Source organism: Rousettus aegyptiacus, unplaced genomic scaffold, assembly GCF_014176215.1.
Source record: "Rousettus aegyptiacus isolate mRouAeg1 unplaced genomic scaffold, mRouAeg1.p scaffold_m13_p_5, whole genome shotgun sequence".
NCBI classification, from domain to species: domain Eukaryota; kingdom Metazoa; phylum Chordata; class Mammalia; order Chiroptera; family Pteropodidae; genus Rousettus; species Rousettus aegyptiacus.
The window spans coordinates 43,643,955-43,662,852 of NW_023416308.1; the positions used below are offsets into that span (position 1 = coordinate 43,643,955).

The 18,898-nt window shown below is 35.2% G+C and overlaps 1 protein-coding gene and 1 non-coding gene across 2 annotated transcripts; both read left to right on the forward strand.

The window, feature by feature from the left end:
• Positions 1–10,388: 10,388 nt before the first annotated feature.
• On the forward strand, positions 10,389–18,459 carry LOC107505069 (NXPE family member 1-like). Its single transcript, XM_016134933.2, is given in 7 exon segments — positions 10,389–10,837; positions 10,839–10,918; positions 10,921–11,098; positions 12,765–12,826; positions 16,886–17,098; positions 17,922–18,007; positions 18,010–18,459. Coding segments are annotated over 7 exon segments (1,413 nt in total). The 5' UTR covers positions 10,389–10,493.
• Positions 17,429–17,535, forward strand: LOC118603264. The gene has a single exon (XR_004951146.1). It is a non-coding gene; the product is annotated as a U6 spliceosomal RNA (small nuclear RNA).
• Positions 18,460–18,898: the final 439 nt, after the last annotated feature.

The following is an 18,898-nucleotide window of genomic DNA, read 5'->3' on the forward strand; positions in this document are numbered from 1 at the left end:
GTGTTAGGGAGGAAAAAGTTTTCCTCTACTCCCATTAGGTTCCTGAGTAGGCCTGAAAATTAAACTGAAAGACATAGTAACGAAAGAAAAGAATACAAATTTTATTGAATTTTTCCATGTATATGGGAGCCTTCATAAGAGAATGAAGACCCAATGAAGCCTTCACAAGAGAATGAAGAATGAAGAGCCTTCACAAGAGAATTAATTTTATGGAATTTTTACATGTATATGGAAGCCTTCACAAGAGAATGAAGATGAGGAAGCTTTTATACCTTTTAGATAAAAAAGCAATAAATTTATGAAGAATTGATAAGACAAGAGGGTCTAGGGGCTAGTCCAAGTAAAGCTAGGTAGATAGGTAGATTCCTCTAGTGCCATTGCTAGGCTGGTGAGAGCTTATCTCCAATAAAGGAGATTTACCTGCATTTAACTATTTCTAAATTGCATTCAGCTCAAATGATTTTTATGTCAAGGAGGCATATTTTGTGGTGACATATTCTGGTTTTCTTCACAGGCACTGGATGTACAACCTCATGATAAACATTATTCCATGTGCTCAGCTACATTTCTATTTAGTGATGAAAGGGACAATTAGTAGTCTATGCGTATTGACTCAATCATGTCTGAGGATTATTGGATTTAAGTATAAGAGAGCCAAATAAGTTAAAGACAGTGGCCATGTTTCTGATGAGTGATACTATTCATAAAAAGAGAAAGAGAGAGGAAGAAGCAGAATATAAAATGTTCCACTTGGACAAGATGACGTTGAGATTTCTCTGAGCAGCAATGTACTAGTAACCTGCACTCTCAGGGGGAAAAGAAAAACCTGTTTGCAATATTTGCTAATTTCCACGATGTAAATCTGTCTATCCATCATGGCCACTTTCAAGCTACCAAGATGATGTCACAGGACAATGAGTTGGGAAGAGTTGAGAACAAGAGGCTCTCATAAACTAGCATGAGCCAGCACACCTTTGCTGGTAAAGTCAAGGATTTCCAAATGGCGACATCATGAAGACATTTGCATATACAGGGCTCAAATATAGAAGTAGAATCTAGGTGAGACATTGATTTGGGATTACAGGCATACTTTGATATTGTGGGTTTGGTTCCAGACCACTGCAATAAAGCAAATATCTCAATTAAGTAATTAAGTGAGTCACATGAATTATTTGGTTTCCCAGTGCACATAAATGTTATGTTTATGCTATTATTGTAGTCTATTGAGTGCGCAGTAGCATTATGTCTTTTAAAAAAACAATGTACAGACATTAATTTAAACACATTTTATTGCTACTATTTTATTAGCTCTCTTCCTAAAAAAAAAAAAAAGCTAACCACCATCTGAGCTCAATTTGTGAAGACTCAATTTGTAAGGTAAGGACAGTTGCTTTTAATTCCTAAAATAAAATTAGGTTTAGGCTGAATTATATCAAGGGGCTGACCTGACCATCCAAAGACATTTTCTTCAATTTGCTTCTTGATATCAAGGAGAAGATTTCCAACTAGAATGGAAATTAAAAGATTCCTATGTTTCTATGTGTCTTTGGAACATTTTAATAAATACCTCGACAAAATCTTCAGGATGTATTTTTCTATGAGTACATACATTTTTTTTTTATCCTAGGAGAGAAGGCCTTTATAAAAAAAAAAAATGTTCCTATCATGTTCTGAATATCAGCCTCCAATTTGGCCAGCTTCTGACCATAGAGCTCCTAACAATTAAATCTTTTTGAATATTTTAAGTTTCATCAAGGACAAACAGTAAATACTCTTGGTAGTATTGAACTCCTTTCCTCCCTTTTTCTTTTAAACCAAAAGCATAGCTCAAATGACTCAACCAAACGCAGTAAGCCTTTTATGACTTAAACATTGATGCAAGAGGCATTCCCAAAGAGTGAATAAAAATACAGTCCCCCAAAATCCAGAACTATTTCCAAAAACGATCAAAAAAAAAGAAAAACAGACAATACCCTTAAAAGTTGGCAACATTTAATAAGACATTAGCTACAAATGTCATTCAACACACATTACTATCCAGCTACATTTTGGGGGAACTCAACCTGAAAGTTGAGCTGCATGCACATGCAAAACTGACAACCTGCATTTCTGGGCAGGCAGAAAGCCAAGCCAAGTTCTCAGAACATACAATAAGACAAACAGAAAAATAATAACTTGAGCAGGAAAGAATCAATAAACAATGAGTACCCCAAATCAAATTTTATCCAGAGTCCAAAGATCGAGGTCTTACAAATGTTTTTCTCCTGCTAATCTGAATTTGGAAAAGAAAGGACAACATTTTTGCCTTCAACTACGAACTATGGACAGAGACCTGGGAAAGTAGACTTTGGTAAGAATTTTTACCTTCTTACCCTTCACTGGCTTCTGCTCATTTTCCTGAATCCCATCTGCAGGCTCCAGAGCAAGCAGTGTCTCAGCAGGTCCCTTAATAGGTGCCAAACTGCATGGGAGGAAACATAATTTTTCCTCTACCCTTCTAAGACCCTTCTATAACAAAAAGACAACAGGAGGGGGAAAGTGATTTTAATTATGTATATACAGGAGCCCCACAAAGATATGAGACTCAAAACACAGCCAGGGAATGGAGGCTTACATACAATCCTGAGTTAGGGAAAAGGATGAGTCTAGAACTTCAAATTGGGGCGAAGGCAATTCACAAAAAGTTGACACAAGGAAATATATAGTAAACAAAGTTTGTCCTGCCATGCAGATAAGTCTTTTACATGAAAAAGTGATCTCGGATAATAGCTAGCTCTCTTCCTGGTGCAGGTTCCCTTTCTAATGGAAATTTCCCTTACAAAAGGGTAAGTTCTACTCTGTTTTCAGGGCTTCTCCTGTGTCTGCAGTTTCTCAAGATAATCAGCCCAAGATAATCTTAATGCCAAAGAGGCATATTTTGAGGTAGCACACCCTTCAATAACAAAGGTAGGCATAATGGGCTATGGGACCACAGAGAGATAAATTATTAAGAAAACTATTGAGGAAGGAGCAATTGGTAGTGAAGCTTAAACTCAAACAATGAATAGGAATTTTCCGAGTTTACCAGGGAGCATAGTGGGGATTGGGGTTATTATCAATGTGCAGTGAAGGAAGAAGTGATGAGAATTTCAGGCAAAGACTCAAGAGCATTGAAGAATGTTTATTGGTATTTCTACTACTCTATTCTAATCTTCATAAATGCTTATTTTGTTGATTCTCTATCTCCAGTACTTTCCATGATACTTGACACTTATTTGGTAAGTACTCAGTATTTTTTAAATATATAAATGAACAGAATAGGCTTGAAGATCTATAAACAGGAGGTTGAGAGTTTATGATTTATAAGTGCCATTATAATAATAATTTTTTTAAGATTGCTGAAACTTATCTATACTCACTGCTTTCTTGGTAAGGAAAAAATAATCAGACCATACATTGTAACTCACATGCTACAAAATTCACTTAAAAGCAAGAAGGCCTGGGTTAATCTCTAGAGTGGTGGTGATGGTAGTAGGGGACGACTCGAGGCATCCTGTCGCCTCTTTTTGCCCCGTTAAACATGCCGCTTGTATACTCTAAAACAAATAATAATAATAATACAGAATTTCAGTGGATAGAAGTTGAAATTGTTCTGAGAATCAAGATTTAGTTTTTAAATTATTCATTCAACTAATGTGTTTATCTGACACTATGCTAGGCACTGGGCATACAATGCTGAGATCAACATTATTCCAATTCTTTAGTAATTGACAGTCTTTGGTGATCAGAAAGTAAACAAACTATTGCAACAAAGTGGATGAAACAGATGAAAATTGTCACCTTGTCCTCTCCCCTGCATTCATTTTTGTCCCCACAGCAATCTGGACCCAGAACTGAACAACCCTACAGGTTCCCCACACCACATTTCAGTAACTGGGAAGTCACAGTTCAGTCCTGAGGTAGTATTCTAATATAAGTTGTGGCTGTGTACTGGATCTTGTTTAAAATAATTTCATCTTGGACTCCCCAAATATTAACCAGATCTGAGCTGACCCTTTGTTGTTTTGCATCTGCTGTCTCTGCTTTTGCTTTGCACCAACCAGATTCAAAAACAGAGCCTCTTTGGGTTCTATCATAAGGCTCCATTCACATAAAAGTGTTTCACACAATCTAGATTTCATCGAAAATTTAGTAAGGGGCAAAGAGGAGGAGTTTATACCTGATACCCCAAAATAAGCTATTTAAAACATATGTAATCCGATTTCTGTAACCTGATGTGGAAAGGAGCTTCTTTCTCTCCCTCTCCCTTTCTCTCCATCATTCCTTCTTCCCTTCACCATCTTTTCCATCTCCTATTTCCCTTTCTTCATGCAGTACCTAGGCTTGTTGGTCATATCTTCTTTATTATGCAGAGTAATTCAGTCTTTGAGTTACTACTTCCAAATTTCATACTTGGTGCTCAGCAAAACAAAAGCTACCAGCCCCACCTCCCCACCCAGTTAACATGATCAACTTTCTTTAATGACATTTTATGGATTATTTTTTTATAACATAAGCATTTTGTTATATACCCATCAACCAATCTGTCTTCTCTCAAAAGACTGATTGATGAATTAGTTTTTTGCTTCTCATTGTAATTGTGGTAAGTGCTATAACTGAGAAAATAGAGTGAAGTGTGAGAATAGATGAGGAATATCTGACTCCCATTTTAGGGTGATGGAGTAGGGGAGCAATAATTCTCACTAAAACTTAGATAAGTAGCTAACAGGTAGGTGAAAGGGTTAGGGGTATGAGTTGCTGGTTATGAAAAAGAAGGAAGAAAGTAGTTCACAGAAGAGGAATGATGTCTCAGAGGCAAATCACAGGTAAAAATAGAATGATGAGTACAGATTCACTTCTTACACAACTACTTCTCCTGTATCATCTCTCCTAGGGCATTCATCAATTATCCTCAAATGTGTTACGAAAAATGCTTATGTTAATGTTTTTTTAAGTAGCTGCATGGATAATTTTTATAATTTCTCAAAATTCCACTAAGGTAGGAAGAGTTTTCTCTGATTCGACTTGAAGTTTCTTATGTGACTTGTCTCAGGTCAGTCCCAATCCATCTTTTCCCTCCTTTCCCACTCCATCCCTGCTCTTTCCTCTCCCCTTCCCAAGAGCTGAATTTCTCAGAGGGACTTGGACACTATCTCCACTTCCTCATTCCCCATTCATCTTCAACCCATTCTAATCAGGATTCCACCTTCAAAATGCCCCTAGAATGGCCCTTCTGGCCACTAATGGCTCTCTTGTCACTAAATCCAGGGGCATTTATTACTTGACCATGTAAATCCAGTTTTCCCTTTTGTCTTTTTTTCTTCTTTTGGTCTATGATATTTGTTTATGCAAAAGTTATTTTTTTTTAAGTAATCCTTATTGTTTTCTGGATGTTATGTAATAGGAAAGTCTCCCTTATTGTTTTCTGGATGTTATGTAATAGGAAAGTTTTCCCACTCTAAAGTTACACATAAAATCATCTATTTTACTTTTTTACTTGCGCGGTTGCATTTTTTAAAGTTTAAATATTCAATCCACTTGGAATTTATCCTGTTGCACGGTATGAGGTATTGATCTCATTTTACCTCTTTCCATATGACTGTCCAGTTATCCTAATGCCTTATTTAAAATTCCATCTTATGCCCCTACTGATTTCGAGTGTTGCCTCTATAGCATGTGAAATTTTATAATGAGATCTATTTCTGATTTTCATTTCTGTTCCGTTGTCTTTTTATTTGTGCACCAATACCCTATTTTAATTATAGAGATTTTTAAAAGTAAGTTTTAATATTTAGTAGGGCTAACTCCATCTACACACACTCTCCTCTGCTTTTTTTTAATCCCCCCTTTGATTGACTTGTCTAGCTCCAAAAAAAATTGATCATTCTTTGTGATTTCATTATGTATAAATTAATAAGTGTATAAATTAACCTTGGAAGTAAAAAGCATCTTTATGATGTTAAGTTTTTCTATCCAAGAGTATAGTTTCCTTTCCATTTGCTCAAGTCAAATTTTGTTTCCTTCAATAGTATTTTTTGAATTTCCCTCAAATACGTCTGGAACATTCATGTTAAAGTTATGCCTAAGTATTTCATTGTCTTGTCTTGCTATTATATAGCAAGTCATCTCTTCCATTTTATCTTCTCTGGTTTTTGTCTGTATAAATGAAGGCTATGGAGTTGTTTATTCGTTTGATTTGTTTTGTTCTTAAAGACTTTATTATTTTAATAGCAGTTTTAGGCTTACAGCAAATCGGGGAGGCTATCTATTATCAACATCACTCACCATAGTTTTATATACATATGCATACACATACATACATATAAGATTATGCTACTTATAGCATAGCTATAGTAGCTGTTTCAAAGTCTTTGTCTGATCATTCCACCATTTAGGTTATCTCTTATTAATTGTCTTTCTTTGAGAAGGATTACATTTTCTGGTTCCCCCAATGCTGAGTAATTTTAAATTGTATCCTGGACATTGTGACTGTTATGTACAGACACTGTGGATTGTTTTATTTCTCAGAATTGTGTTGATATTTTTGTGGCAGGCATGTAACTTGGTTCAACTCAAACTCCAAATTACCCACATAAGTGTGCTTCAGGTGTCAATTGAGATTTGAGCAGAGTTCATACTCAGAATTTGGGAGGATGGCCTTCTTTGGCTCTCTCTGTTCTGGGATTTTACCCTTTTTCCAAAGACTGTGGTTGCTGCAGACTTGGATCCCAAATTGTTCACACCACTTTTTGAAATGGGATTTCTATGCATTTTAGCTACTCAATGCTTCTCTATGAATGCCCTCAGACAAAACTTCAAAAACAAGAAACTTGCCTCTTGATAGCTCCTTCTTCCAAGTTTAATCTCACTTCCAAAATTTGCCTGGTTTTGTTCACTCTCCATAGCTTTCAGGTACTTGTTTTTGGTATTATGTTCAGAGTTGATCACTGTTATCTGAAGGAGAGTCAACTGTCACAAGCTACTTGGCCATATATAAAGCAGAACTCTTTGTTTTACATTATAATTTTTTTCATTCATTCCCCACCCACACTCTCATTCCCTCTTCTCCATAGTCACCCATACTATTTTTCTATACTACTTTTCCTCAAAGTATTCAGTTCTTATTTAATACATATATTTAAATATACATGTGACCTTGAAAGGCATATAGTGTTGTGTTAGTGTATTTATTTTTACACGAATGGTTTAATTTTTTTCATTCAAAATTATTTTTTGATATCTAATCATGTTGCTATATGTAAATCTAGCTCATGATCTCTGAGAGCTGCAGGTATTCCATTTTATGAATATACAAAGTTTAACTTATCCACTCTCCTAAATAAGCTGCATCTATCTCTTCTCTAATGTGCCTAATAATGTGATAAACATTTTTATATATGTTTTTAACGCATATTCTTTGTCCAATTTTAGGATTGACTGACATTTTCTTTTTTATTTTCAATAGTAACTTTTACATTTTACATGAGTTCTTTACCAGTTTTAGATGTTGCATATCTATTACCCCAGTCTGTCATCAATCTGTTAACTTTATAGTTTCCTTTATTGAATAAAACTTTTAATTTTGAGTAATTGTATAAACACTTTTTATAATATCTCCATTTGAGATCACATTTAAGAAATAATTCCTGATCTGAAATCATAAAGAAACTCTAAATTTCTTTATAATGCATTTTTCAGTTATAATACTCATACTTACGTTCTTAATTCATTTGGACTTTTTCTATGGAGTGTGAGATAGAAAACTTTTTTCATTTTGTTGCAATTTTACCAATACAATTTACCAAATATAATTTTCTGATTTGTGATATTTCCACTAACATATAATAAACTGCCATATGTAAGGTCTGTTTCTAGACTATTTTATTTGATCAGTTTATTTGATAATGTAATTGTACAATATTGTTTTATTACTATAATTCATGCTAGGCTTAGTATTTTTTTTTAATACTTCCCAGCTATTCACAGACTATTATGTTCCACCAAATTTTAGAATCAGTTAATCAGGCCCCCCCTCCTAAAGCAATGAATATTTTCTTTAGAATTAGAAATACATAGAATTTTAAAATTATTTGAGAATTAACAACTTTATAATATTATTAATAATAATATTGTAAGCCTTCCTACTTTTCAAAGTGTTACAGGTTTTCACTCAGGTCTTTTAAAATATCCTTAAAAGAGTTTTCAAAATGCCTCTATAAAGGTTATAGCTTATCTTCTATTCTGTTTTCTGGTGATTATTACTGGTATAGACAAATGCTATTGATTTTTGCAATTTTATTTTGTTCCCAGCTCTTAGCTGACTCCATGCAATAATTTGCTAACTCTGGTTTTCTTTGTGGATAATCACATCAGCAAAAAATAAAACAAAAAAGAGAAGATAAAAAAAAGACAATTTGCCTCTACAATACTCATAACTCTGATTTTTTGTTTGTTTTATTTTATTGTTCAGGACTTCTAAAGTGGCTATCATCTTTGTCTTCTTCTTGACATTTAAAGAAAAATGTTTAAGGTTTTAGTATTGAATTTGAATACTAAATAAACATTGAAATATATCAAATGCTTTTCTGACAACTGCATTCCTAATCAGATAAATTTGATAACAATAAAGCAACATGAAATTTTTGTCTTTAAACAACTAAGATATAAATTATACTTAAAGATTTTTCTCTCTGGGGACATCTTTTCAATTCTAAATTAATACATAACCAACCATGACTAATAAACACACACTAATATAAATATAGCTATATCAACATAGAATTTTAAGGCCATGTTCATGAGCAAAATAGGCTTATATTGTTCTAGTATTGTTCTTATCATATTTTAGTATAAAACATATTTCTATCTCATAAAATTAATTTTACATTTTTTCCTTATTATATAAGCTAGAGATATTTGTACACGTCCCACCTCCACCCCCAATAAAACAATCTCAGCTTGTGACCTCTGGAAGTGGAAAAAATGGTAACAGGCTTATCATAATTATTACATTATTATTATTATGACTAATATTGTTATTTACATGTATTGAATGGTTATTTTCTATCCTATTTTTCTATTCCATTTTGTGTTTTTAAATTTTCTAAACATATATTGAACGATTCTTATTTGGAATTTTACTTATTCGCACCTCTTTATCTCTTCGTTGACTTTGCCCAAAGTTTGTCAGTCTTATAAGTGTTTTTCAGATTCAACATGGGTTCCGTTACTCTTTAAATAGCTCATTTCCTTGCCCCTTTTGGTTTACTCTATGGCTTTGTACGAACTGTGAGGGTTTTATTGGTTGATGCTGGTGTACAATAAAGCCATTTTTTGTTTAAAAACTTTACGTGTGTTCTAAAGTGTGAGAGGGTTGACAAACACGAATCTATAACTCTTATTCTCAAACTTACCTGATCATAAGATTGCCTCTGAGGCTTTTGAAAAACATACAGTCCTGGTAAGGCATTTGGTGATTATGATGCAGTTTACCTGACAACAGCTTGAGAATCCATATTTTTAGAAAAATTTGCAGGTGTTTCTATCAACAAGGTATGAAAATCATTGAATATAAGTACCTATAAAACATATTCTAGTGCTAAAAGGATAAGAAAGGACTTTAAGGTTCTAATGTTTTTTTAGGTTAGAAATTAATAGATGTTTAGGTGGCTTGGGGATAAATGTGGGGATGGCAAGCAATCCAGGAAGATGAAAAAGTAAAGAGCAAGAGCTTAAAGAAAGTAAGGTCAGCTCATGAAAATTAAAAAAAAAAAATAATAAAGTTGCTCTTATTAAAACATAGCGTGCAAGAAAAGGGACTGGGATAAGTTAAAAAGAAGCCATGACATAAAGCCATGTTAAGATTGGGCATTATCCTAATAGTAATGAGAAGCAACTGAAGGAGTCTAAGCTGGGAGGAGCCAAGAATAGTTTTGCTTAAGATGGACTGATTCAGCTACAGCAGAGAAAATTAATTGGAGAGAAAGCAAGACTGAAGGCAGTTGTCACCCTTGGGATGACTACTATAATCCAGAAGATAAATGATGATGGCTTGAACTACAATGCAGTAGGGAATAAAAGACTATTAGATATAGGTAAAAGATATAGAAGTAGAGAATTTAGTGATGATGACTGAATATAAGATATTTAATAAAAGGAAGAGTAAATGTACCAGATTCAATTTATGAGTATTTTCTGAGCTATGTATTTTGGATTCAAGATATTTATCTATAACTGTTGAGGCATTCTCTAAAATATCAAGGTTAAAAGATAAATATTCAAATTCATAAGTAAAAATGAATTGGACAGATGTATTTCATAGTTTGTTGCATTCCTTGTCATTTCAGTTTTGGTCTGATTTAAATATACCCATCTCCCTCCATCATTGGAATACCTCCACAAAGTCCTCAGACCCTAAAACACCACTGAGTCTATTAGAGTCGCCAACAGAAACTGAGCTGAGAATAAAGGAAACCATGAAAAAACTAAATCAGCTGATCCTACCCAAACCCTTCACCGATGCAAACACCACCACCAGTGCCGCACACAGCAGAGCCACCATCCTCAACCCTCAAGACACATACTGCAGGGGGCGTCGGCTAGACATCCTGCTGCTGGTGAGGGACCACTTGGGATGTAGGAAGGAATATGGGGGGGATTTCCTGAGGGCCAGGATGTCCTCCCCTGACCTGAAGGCAGGTGCTGCAGGAAAGGTAACAGACTTCAACAACGGCACCTACCTTGTCAGCTTTACTTTGTTCTGGGAGGGCCAGGTCACTCTGCCTCTCTTGCTTATCCACCCCAGTGAGGAGGGGGTCAGTTCTGTGGAGAGCAAGGAACCAAGGCTATAACAGGATTTGTTTTCAAAGGCAAATTTTTAATGGCACCCCCCATGTCTTCACCAATGTGGCCTGACCTTAAATTTAAGTGCTGAACTGTGCAAGTACCTGGTTAGTCGAGACCAAGAAGCCATCTACTGTGTGAGACCTCAACACACGCCCTGTGAGGCCCTCACTCACATGACCACCAGGAATCAAGAAATTTCTTATCTTACTATCAAAGAAAAAAGGCTTTTTCACAGGTAAAGTTATACTTTTAGACAACCTGAGAAGTGCCCATAGGCAGAGCTACAGTACGAATAAGTATTGAGCATGACCCTCTTAGACCTTGTCCTACTCAAAGTAGAGTCAGATGTGTGGTGTCTTCATAGGCTCCCACTGCCAAGGTTTGCATTGCCACTCAAATGTTCAACAAAAAGGGCTGCCCAAAGTGGAACTCCGTGTGATATGCCTGTACTTCTCCATGAGTAGTATTCTTAGATTCAGTCATGTCTTTTATTATAGACCTAGGTTTTATAAAAGTATTTGGAAAAGTATTCTGCTATTATATTAATAGATGGCATACCAAAAAAGGATTCCTTGATAAATGTATAATAACACCTATGCTCTTTCATCCCCCATACCATATTCTGTAGATTCTTCCTCTTAAATCTTTTGCATTCATCGATTCCTCTCTATGCCTAGTGCTGCTGAGTTCAGATCATCATCTCATTAACATTTTGTCATAGCTTCCCTCCCTCCAATCCTACCCTCTCTAATCCATTGTACACGCTGTAGCCTGAGTACTCTTTCCAAAAGCCAACTTCTACTGATCATTTCCAGTTTATCTCAAGATCAGGTATTCCTCAGTAGGTACTGCTAAGACTGGATGAGTCCTTCATACTCCCTAAGTTGTGACATAGTGACCTCTGGTTGAACAGGCCTCTAATAACTGAGGTGTAAGCATGTTTCTCCTATCAATCATGTCATGCCTGCACCAATGTTATGCCTTTCGCTCCTTGCTCACAAATAGACCTTTACCCCTTCAGGGTCTTTTCAGAACATGTGGTCCAAGTGCTGAGAAAACCTATTAGTTCCAGACTCTTTTACTTCTTAGCTAACTTTCTGTATGTCTCAGGGACTCAATTCATTTTCTTTTCCCTTTCCATTGTGCTATGATCCCTTTTTTTTTTTTTTTTTTCCTGCAGATTCTTTTTCTCTCAGCTTAGTAAGCTTGGAATGCCGGGTCCTCAGCAACCCTTCTAAGCAGTATTCAAAGTCAAGTACTGTGAGCTCCAGTTTTTTTTTCCTTAAGCTTTCAAAAAATATGATGAGAAAGTAAAGTCTAGATAGCAAGCATAGAAGAATAACACACATGCCAGATCTTACATAGTTTCTATGTGTTGGCTCCTGATCTATAGTCCTTGGCTCCCTTCTACAAAAAGTAAAAGTACAGCTGCCTTCTGTTCTTTCCCTTTGATCTCTAATGGTGCAGCTCACCAAATCTCCTCCTACCTACTAATCATCTTTATGCCTAAATCCTCGTAAGGATGAAAAAGTGCTGATATCTTCTCCAATTGACCTGAAGAGACATCCAGAGCAGATAATACAACTTACTGACTTGAATAAATAATGCAGAGTGGCAAGATGGAACTGGCAGATTAGATAATACTTTGAATCTAAATTTCCAGGGCACACAGATTGCATGTGGCAGACGAGCATAGCTGCCCTGGACTTCAGGTGCTCTCAGAAAGGTACAGTTTTCCAAAATCCTAATTCATATATAATGCCCAATACTACACATAAAATTTACAATAGTTTTCAGTTGTAGAAAATTTTAAATTAGCCTTCATTGACAAGCAGGTGACTTCTATTACCTGCATTGTGTGTAGAGACAAGCAGGCTAATTTGTTGTCTTATTTTTTGAAGGTCCAATATTGGAGTTGAAATGATAAAACATCTTAAACACACTCATGTCTCCCAATGTAGCAGTAAGTCTGCTCTGTCCTGTGGTAGGTAGTAGTTGGGATGAGTCTTCTAAGAGGCATTCTTATGCAGAGGAAAGTTTATCAGTATCAACACTTGTAATTAATCATAGTTTTCCAGGAGCACATTTCCTAGCAGGTGTTTATGGTATAATCACCTTGGATTTTAAAGAGAGAAATCAATTCAAGGAAATTACTTCAAACTCTTTTTATAGCAGATGTTATCCCAATTTATCCAAAGGGGGGGATTATTAGTATCCTACATTCATATTTAGGCCTGGGAGTGCATCACCTGGAGTCTGTAATTCTGTTGAGAGTATTGTGCAACTGTCTTTAATGGATACCCACAACTCTAGAGTAGAAACATTTTGGCTGGGTTATTCTCTGTTGGCATAATTCCTGACTTTAGTTCATGCACATAGCAATTATACATGGGATTTCTATTTTATTAAAAATGTATAAGTGGTAAACACAAAGCCATGTTACTTATGAAAGAATAATGTTTATACTTAACTTTAAAATAACTTTCTATAAAGCCTGAGTTTACCAACAATTTTGTGATTTACTTCAACTAATGATTTATTGCCTAATATTTATTCATTTATTCAGCAACTATTTATTGAGGTTGTAATAAAAATGAGGCATTATGGGCAAATGAAGCAAGGTTGCAATCTGAAAGACATTCAACTTATCAATTCTATAAAGAAAGTAAAAAGGCAAAAAAGGCTTATGTTAAATTTGATATTTGACAGCCCTGAAAATATCTGTAGACAGAGAATGAGGTGAAAGTGAAAAATCAAAGATTGTGAGTAGGGTTGCCAGGTTTAGCAAATAATACAGGGTATCAGTTAAATTTGAGAAATTTCTCATTGCTTAATGCATATTACATGAGATAAAGGGAAAACATTGCATGGGAAGTGCTTAAACTAAAGAATTATTCCTTGTTAGAAACAATTAAAATTTAATTAGGTATCCTGTATTCTTTATCTGATAACTCTGGTCATGAGCAAAATTAGCCAATGGAGTGAGAGCATTTGGTAGAATGTAGCAAAGGATGAGATTAGAAAGAGAAAGAAACTAAAGCATGGAGGTTCTCAAGTACCATGCTGAGGATTTTAGAGTTTATTCAGTAAAGTCTCTAAAGCCACAAAAACCAATCAAAAAAGAGAGTGACACAATCCACTTTGTGGATTTAAAGTTAATTCACAATTAAACAAAATATGCACGATCTATATAAAAACAACTTGAAATATTATTAAGGGATATAAAATACAAATTATATAAATAGAAGAAAAACACTGTTGTTTCTGGAAGTGATGACCTGATATTAAAAAGATGTCACTCAACTGACATAAAACAAAAATGCAATATCTTGTAGTTCTTTAGTTCAGTAGTCAAACATCTGTCTCACTGAGCTAAACTCAAGGTGTAGCAGAGCTGTATTCCTTCCTGGAGGCTCTTAGGGAGGATCCTTTTCCTTGCCTTTTTTGACTTCTAGAGGCTACCCCCCATCCTCCATCTGCAAATCTGCATCAGTGGATGGAGTTTTTTGAGTCACACCTTTCTGACCTACTCTTCTGCTGCCCTCTTCTATTTTTAAGGACTAATGAGATTTAAATTGGTCCCACTTAGATAATCCAGGATAATCTCCCATTTCAATATCCATATCCTTAATCACATCTGGAAAGTTTCTTTTGCCACTGAAGATAACATATTCACAGTTCCCAGAGATTAGGAGTGGGTATTTTTGGGAAGCCATTAGTCTGCCTACCACAATCTCTAAAGTAATCAATAAATATAATGGAATCTTAATCTTATTAACAACGTACTGTTAAAAATATTCAAGCCTATTCTAAAATTAAGTAAAATGAAAATCCATGACTAATCATCGAAGAATTTGTTATGTTTTTGTAATAATCTTATAGAGCACTTAGTTTGACACTTGGCAAAATGAATACTCTGACACATAAATATTATACAAAATATGGTTTACAATAATAAACTCAAAGGCTATTTTCTCACTGAAGTATGCCTGTATATTATTAGGATTGGAATACTTAATAAGCATGGATTTAAAGTTTCTAGGATTATGGTATTCAGCCATCCATGGTGCAAATGCTATCATGCTTCCATAGAAACACAACCATGTCACAGTGAAATTCCAAAATAATCACAAGATTATGAAAACTCTCTTTTTTAATAAGCCAAATTAATAGGACTTAGCTATTCCAGGTAACAGCTATTCCAGAATATTCCAATTCAGCCACCAGCACTACCTTGCAGCTTTGTCCACAAGTTACAAACACAGTACAACCATGTTGATGACTATTCTATAGACATAGGCAACCAGAGACTAAAAGGCCTATGGAAAGCGAAGCAGAGAGTGTAGGTGGTCTCCCGCTATCCATTCCTCCATTTTAGTAACAGAACACCATAATTTTAGCTGGGACCACAGTCACCAAGCTAAAGACAACAGCCTCTCTTGTAGCTAGCTACCTGTGGCCATGACTAGATTTTTGCCAGGATTTTGAGTGGAAGTAATATAGAAAACTCTTAGGTCACACCCTTAATAGTAAAACAACTTGCTCTCCCCTTCCATTTCTCTCCTCGTGTTTCTCTCCTTCCTACTCGCTGAACTGTAGATATAATTGTGAAAGATGAAAGAGCCATGTTAGAACATGAGATTGAAGTCGTATTAAGAACAGCACCGGGGTGGCTCCATAGTGTAGTGGTTAGTACGTCTGCTTTGCATGCAGAAGGTCCTGAATTTTTATCCCAGGTGGAGCCACAGACCATACCTGGGTGTGCCAGGCCCCCTGGGTGAGCCAGACCCCAGGGGCACACTGCAAGCATGTGGGAGGGGATGCCCTGCCTTCAGAGATCCATTTCTTAAGGGAAAATGGCAACATTCATGGGTCAGGGGTGGAAGTAGGGGGATAAATTAAAAGGGGGGGTGGAGAATGACACCTTGATTATAGTGATGGTATCCTGTGTATACATATGTTCAAACTCATGAGGCTGTATGTATTAAATATGTGCAGTTTTTGCATATCAATCATACCACAATACAGCTGCAAAAAAAATAATAATAATAAAGTTAAAATTATAATCCCTCCCCTCCAAGGAAAAAAAAAAAAAAAAGAATGGCAGAACAATTCAATAAAAGGAGCTGGAGTCCCTGACAACATCCAACACCGTATTAGCCGTGGCCTGCTCACTCTAGGGCTGTTGTGTGAGGGATACATTTATATTTTAGGTTATTATTACTTGCTTCCTGTCTAATACAGGATGTAACATCAGTACAGAAGTGCTGATACAACAAACCCTAAAACACGAGGCACTGGCGCAGTGGTAGGGAGTGGCATAGTAAGTGACAAGGAAATATGACAGGTAAGAAATCTGATGCCATAGCAAAACGTTTGGTGCATTGCTACCTGAAAGTACTTGGAAGGCAAACCACGTGCCAACAGAGCCTGTAATTCTAATGGGACTTATTGGGAAATTTCAGAATATTGGTTTGTATTGTCTGTTTTGTGTCACTTTTAGCAAAATTCTATTTAAATTTTAATTCAAGCTAGATATTTTCTACTGTTTGAAGTTTTAAAAATGTGACATATTATATTTTAATCTTTTTTTATTTAAAATATTCCTATGAAAAAATTCCATAGAAAAATAAGATTATTGCTTCATTAATGGAACAGAGGTTAATGATTTGATACAAAGACAGCAAATAGCGGACCACTAATATTCACAAAGGCCTGAGTCACCACAGAATCAAAAAGAATGACAAAGAAATGAGAGAACTTCAAGACTAAGCCAATGACCAGATCTGCGAGAAAATGAACAAAGAGGAGTCCAGATGAATCAAAATCTCTCAAAAAAAAAAAAAAGTAGAAATGCCTATAACAAAACTGGTGAACAAAGAATAGTACCAGGAAGAAAAGGGATCAGGAAATAGGAGTTAAAGGAAGAGGGAAAGAGATCAAGAAAGGAAAGAATGAAGAAAGAAGGCTAGATGTTTAATTTATGCCAATAAAATCACTTACCACAAGTATCTGTTAGCAGCGAGTGAAAAGAAGAGAGAGAAATACCACGTTGGAATGAAGATTCCTGTCCCTGGTGGTTATACTTTGGAAGGAAGGTGGATTACAATGTTTTGTAACCAGATTCAGTTAAATACAATTAAGAAAAGTGGCTGTTTGAAAGGAAAGCTCATTTACCTACTGGGAGACTTTACACTGCATCAGTGGATCTACTACTTATCCAAAATTGTAAAAAGTATGTAATTATTTTATATGTATTCTTTTAAAAATCCAGACTGATTTTAAAGTAATTTTAATGAGGCTCTATTCTCTCATTTTGGCTATTTTGTTTTCAACTTCATTTAGCTTTCTAAATTTGAGCTTTTTAACTTAAAATATATTTTATTCTTTCATAAGAAATATTGCTCTTTTTAAATTCCAATGAAAACTTTACTTTTTGATTGACATTTCACACATATGAATAGGTAGGTACTCTACCCTAGAGAGTAGAAATGCTCCAATAAGAAACAATCCAGGTGGGTGAGTATTTTAAATGACAGGATATTCACTTAAACAATATTAATCAGTGCTCACTTCAACAACACACATACTAAAACTGGAATGATACAGAGAAGATAAGCATGCCCCCTGTGCAAGGATAACACGCAAATTCATGAAGCATTCCATGTTTTTTAAAGTTTGAAATCACACGTAATGAATACTGCCAAATAAATACAACATTTGATAACATGAAAAGTTATCATTTTTTTCTTTCCACTGTTTTAATTGTGTAATTACAGTTTAGCCAAATGCCTAAAAGATCCAGTTTTGATCACAATAGTGCTAACTCTATTCATTAGCTTTTCCAAGAACTTGCCATTTCTGTGTCCATGTATATTTGAGTTTATATAGTGAAAATGAGTATGATTGTACTGTGAAATAGGTAGCCTTGCTATGTTTATCGAGAAAAGAAATACCTATTTTGTTTTGGGAAAACATAATAAATCTTAGGGAAAGTAAAAAATAAAGTAAAAAAATATTAATCATTGCCTTCTAGTTATAATACTTTTTTTTATCAGCACTAAAATTTTTTGATCTTCATGATATTGGAATTTTTAAGCAACTTTTGCTTCTGGATGCAGAAAGATGCATACAGATTCAATGGGAAGAAAACATAGCTATCCATTTATCACTTACCAGCTCTACTCTGTAATAGATGAGAATTATATCCCTTGGATAATTGACCAGATATCAGGTGATAAAGACACAGCCATCATCATCACCCTTAGCCAGCACTTTCAACCCTTCCCCTTTGACATTTTTATTCGCAGGGCCGTTAGTTTCCGAAAAGCTATTGAACGACTATTCCTAAGAAAACCAGCCACTAAAGTGATCCTTAAGACAGAAAACATCAGGTAGATGCACATAGACATGGAGAGGTTTGGAGACTTCCATGGTTATATTCAGTATCTTACCATGAAGTATATTTTCAAAGATCTCAATGTAGCTGTCATTGATGCCTGGGACATGACCATTGCATATGGCACCAATAGTGTTTACTCACCTGATTATGTGATTGGAAATCAGATTAACCTGTTCTTCAACTACATTTGCTAAAGCCGGCATATACAAAATCCCTAGGGACCAATCTCCGCCAATAACTCAGCTTATATTGTTAGAGAATTTGGGCTTATTTTAAAGACTAAAAAAAAATCTAATTGAAAAGAATCTGTCTAGGCAGGGAAAACACTTAAGAACAAAGACAGTTAATATAGGATGCAAAGCCAAAAGAATCAGACATAAAGAATGATTATACCATGCCTAGCACTTATCTATGAGTGTTAATAAATGTTCTTATTCTTTAAGCAAGTTTGGACCATAATTTCTGTTACTTGTGGCTGAAAGCATCCCACCTGATACCATATTGGGGTAAAAGAGAATAACATGATTGTTATGATGGTCTGAAACAGGGGTCGTCTAACTTTTTTCTAAAAAGGGCTAGCTATTAAATATTTTAGGCTTTGCAAGTCATTTGTCTCTGTTAAAACTGTTCAAC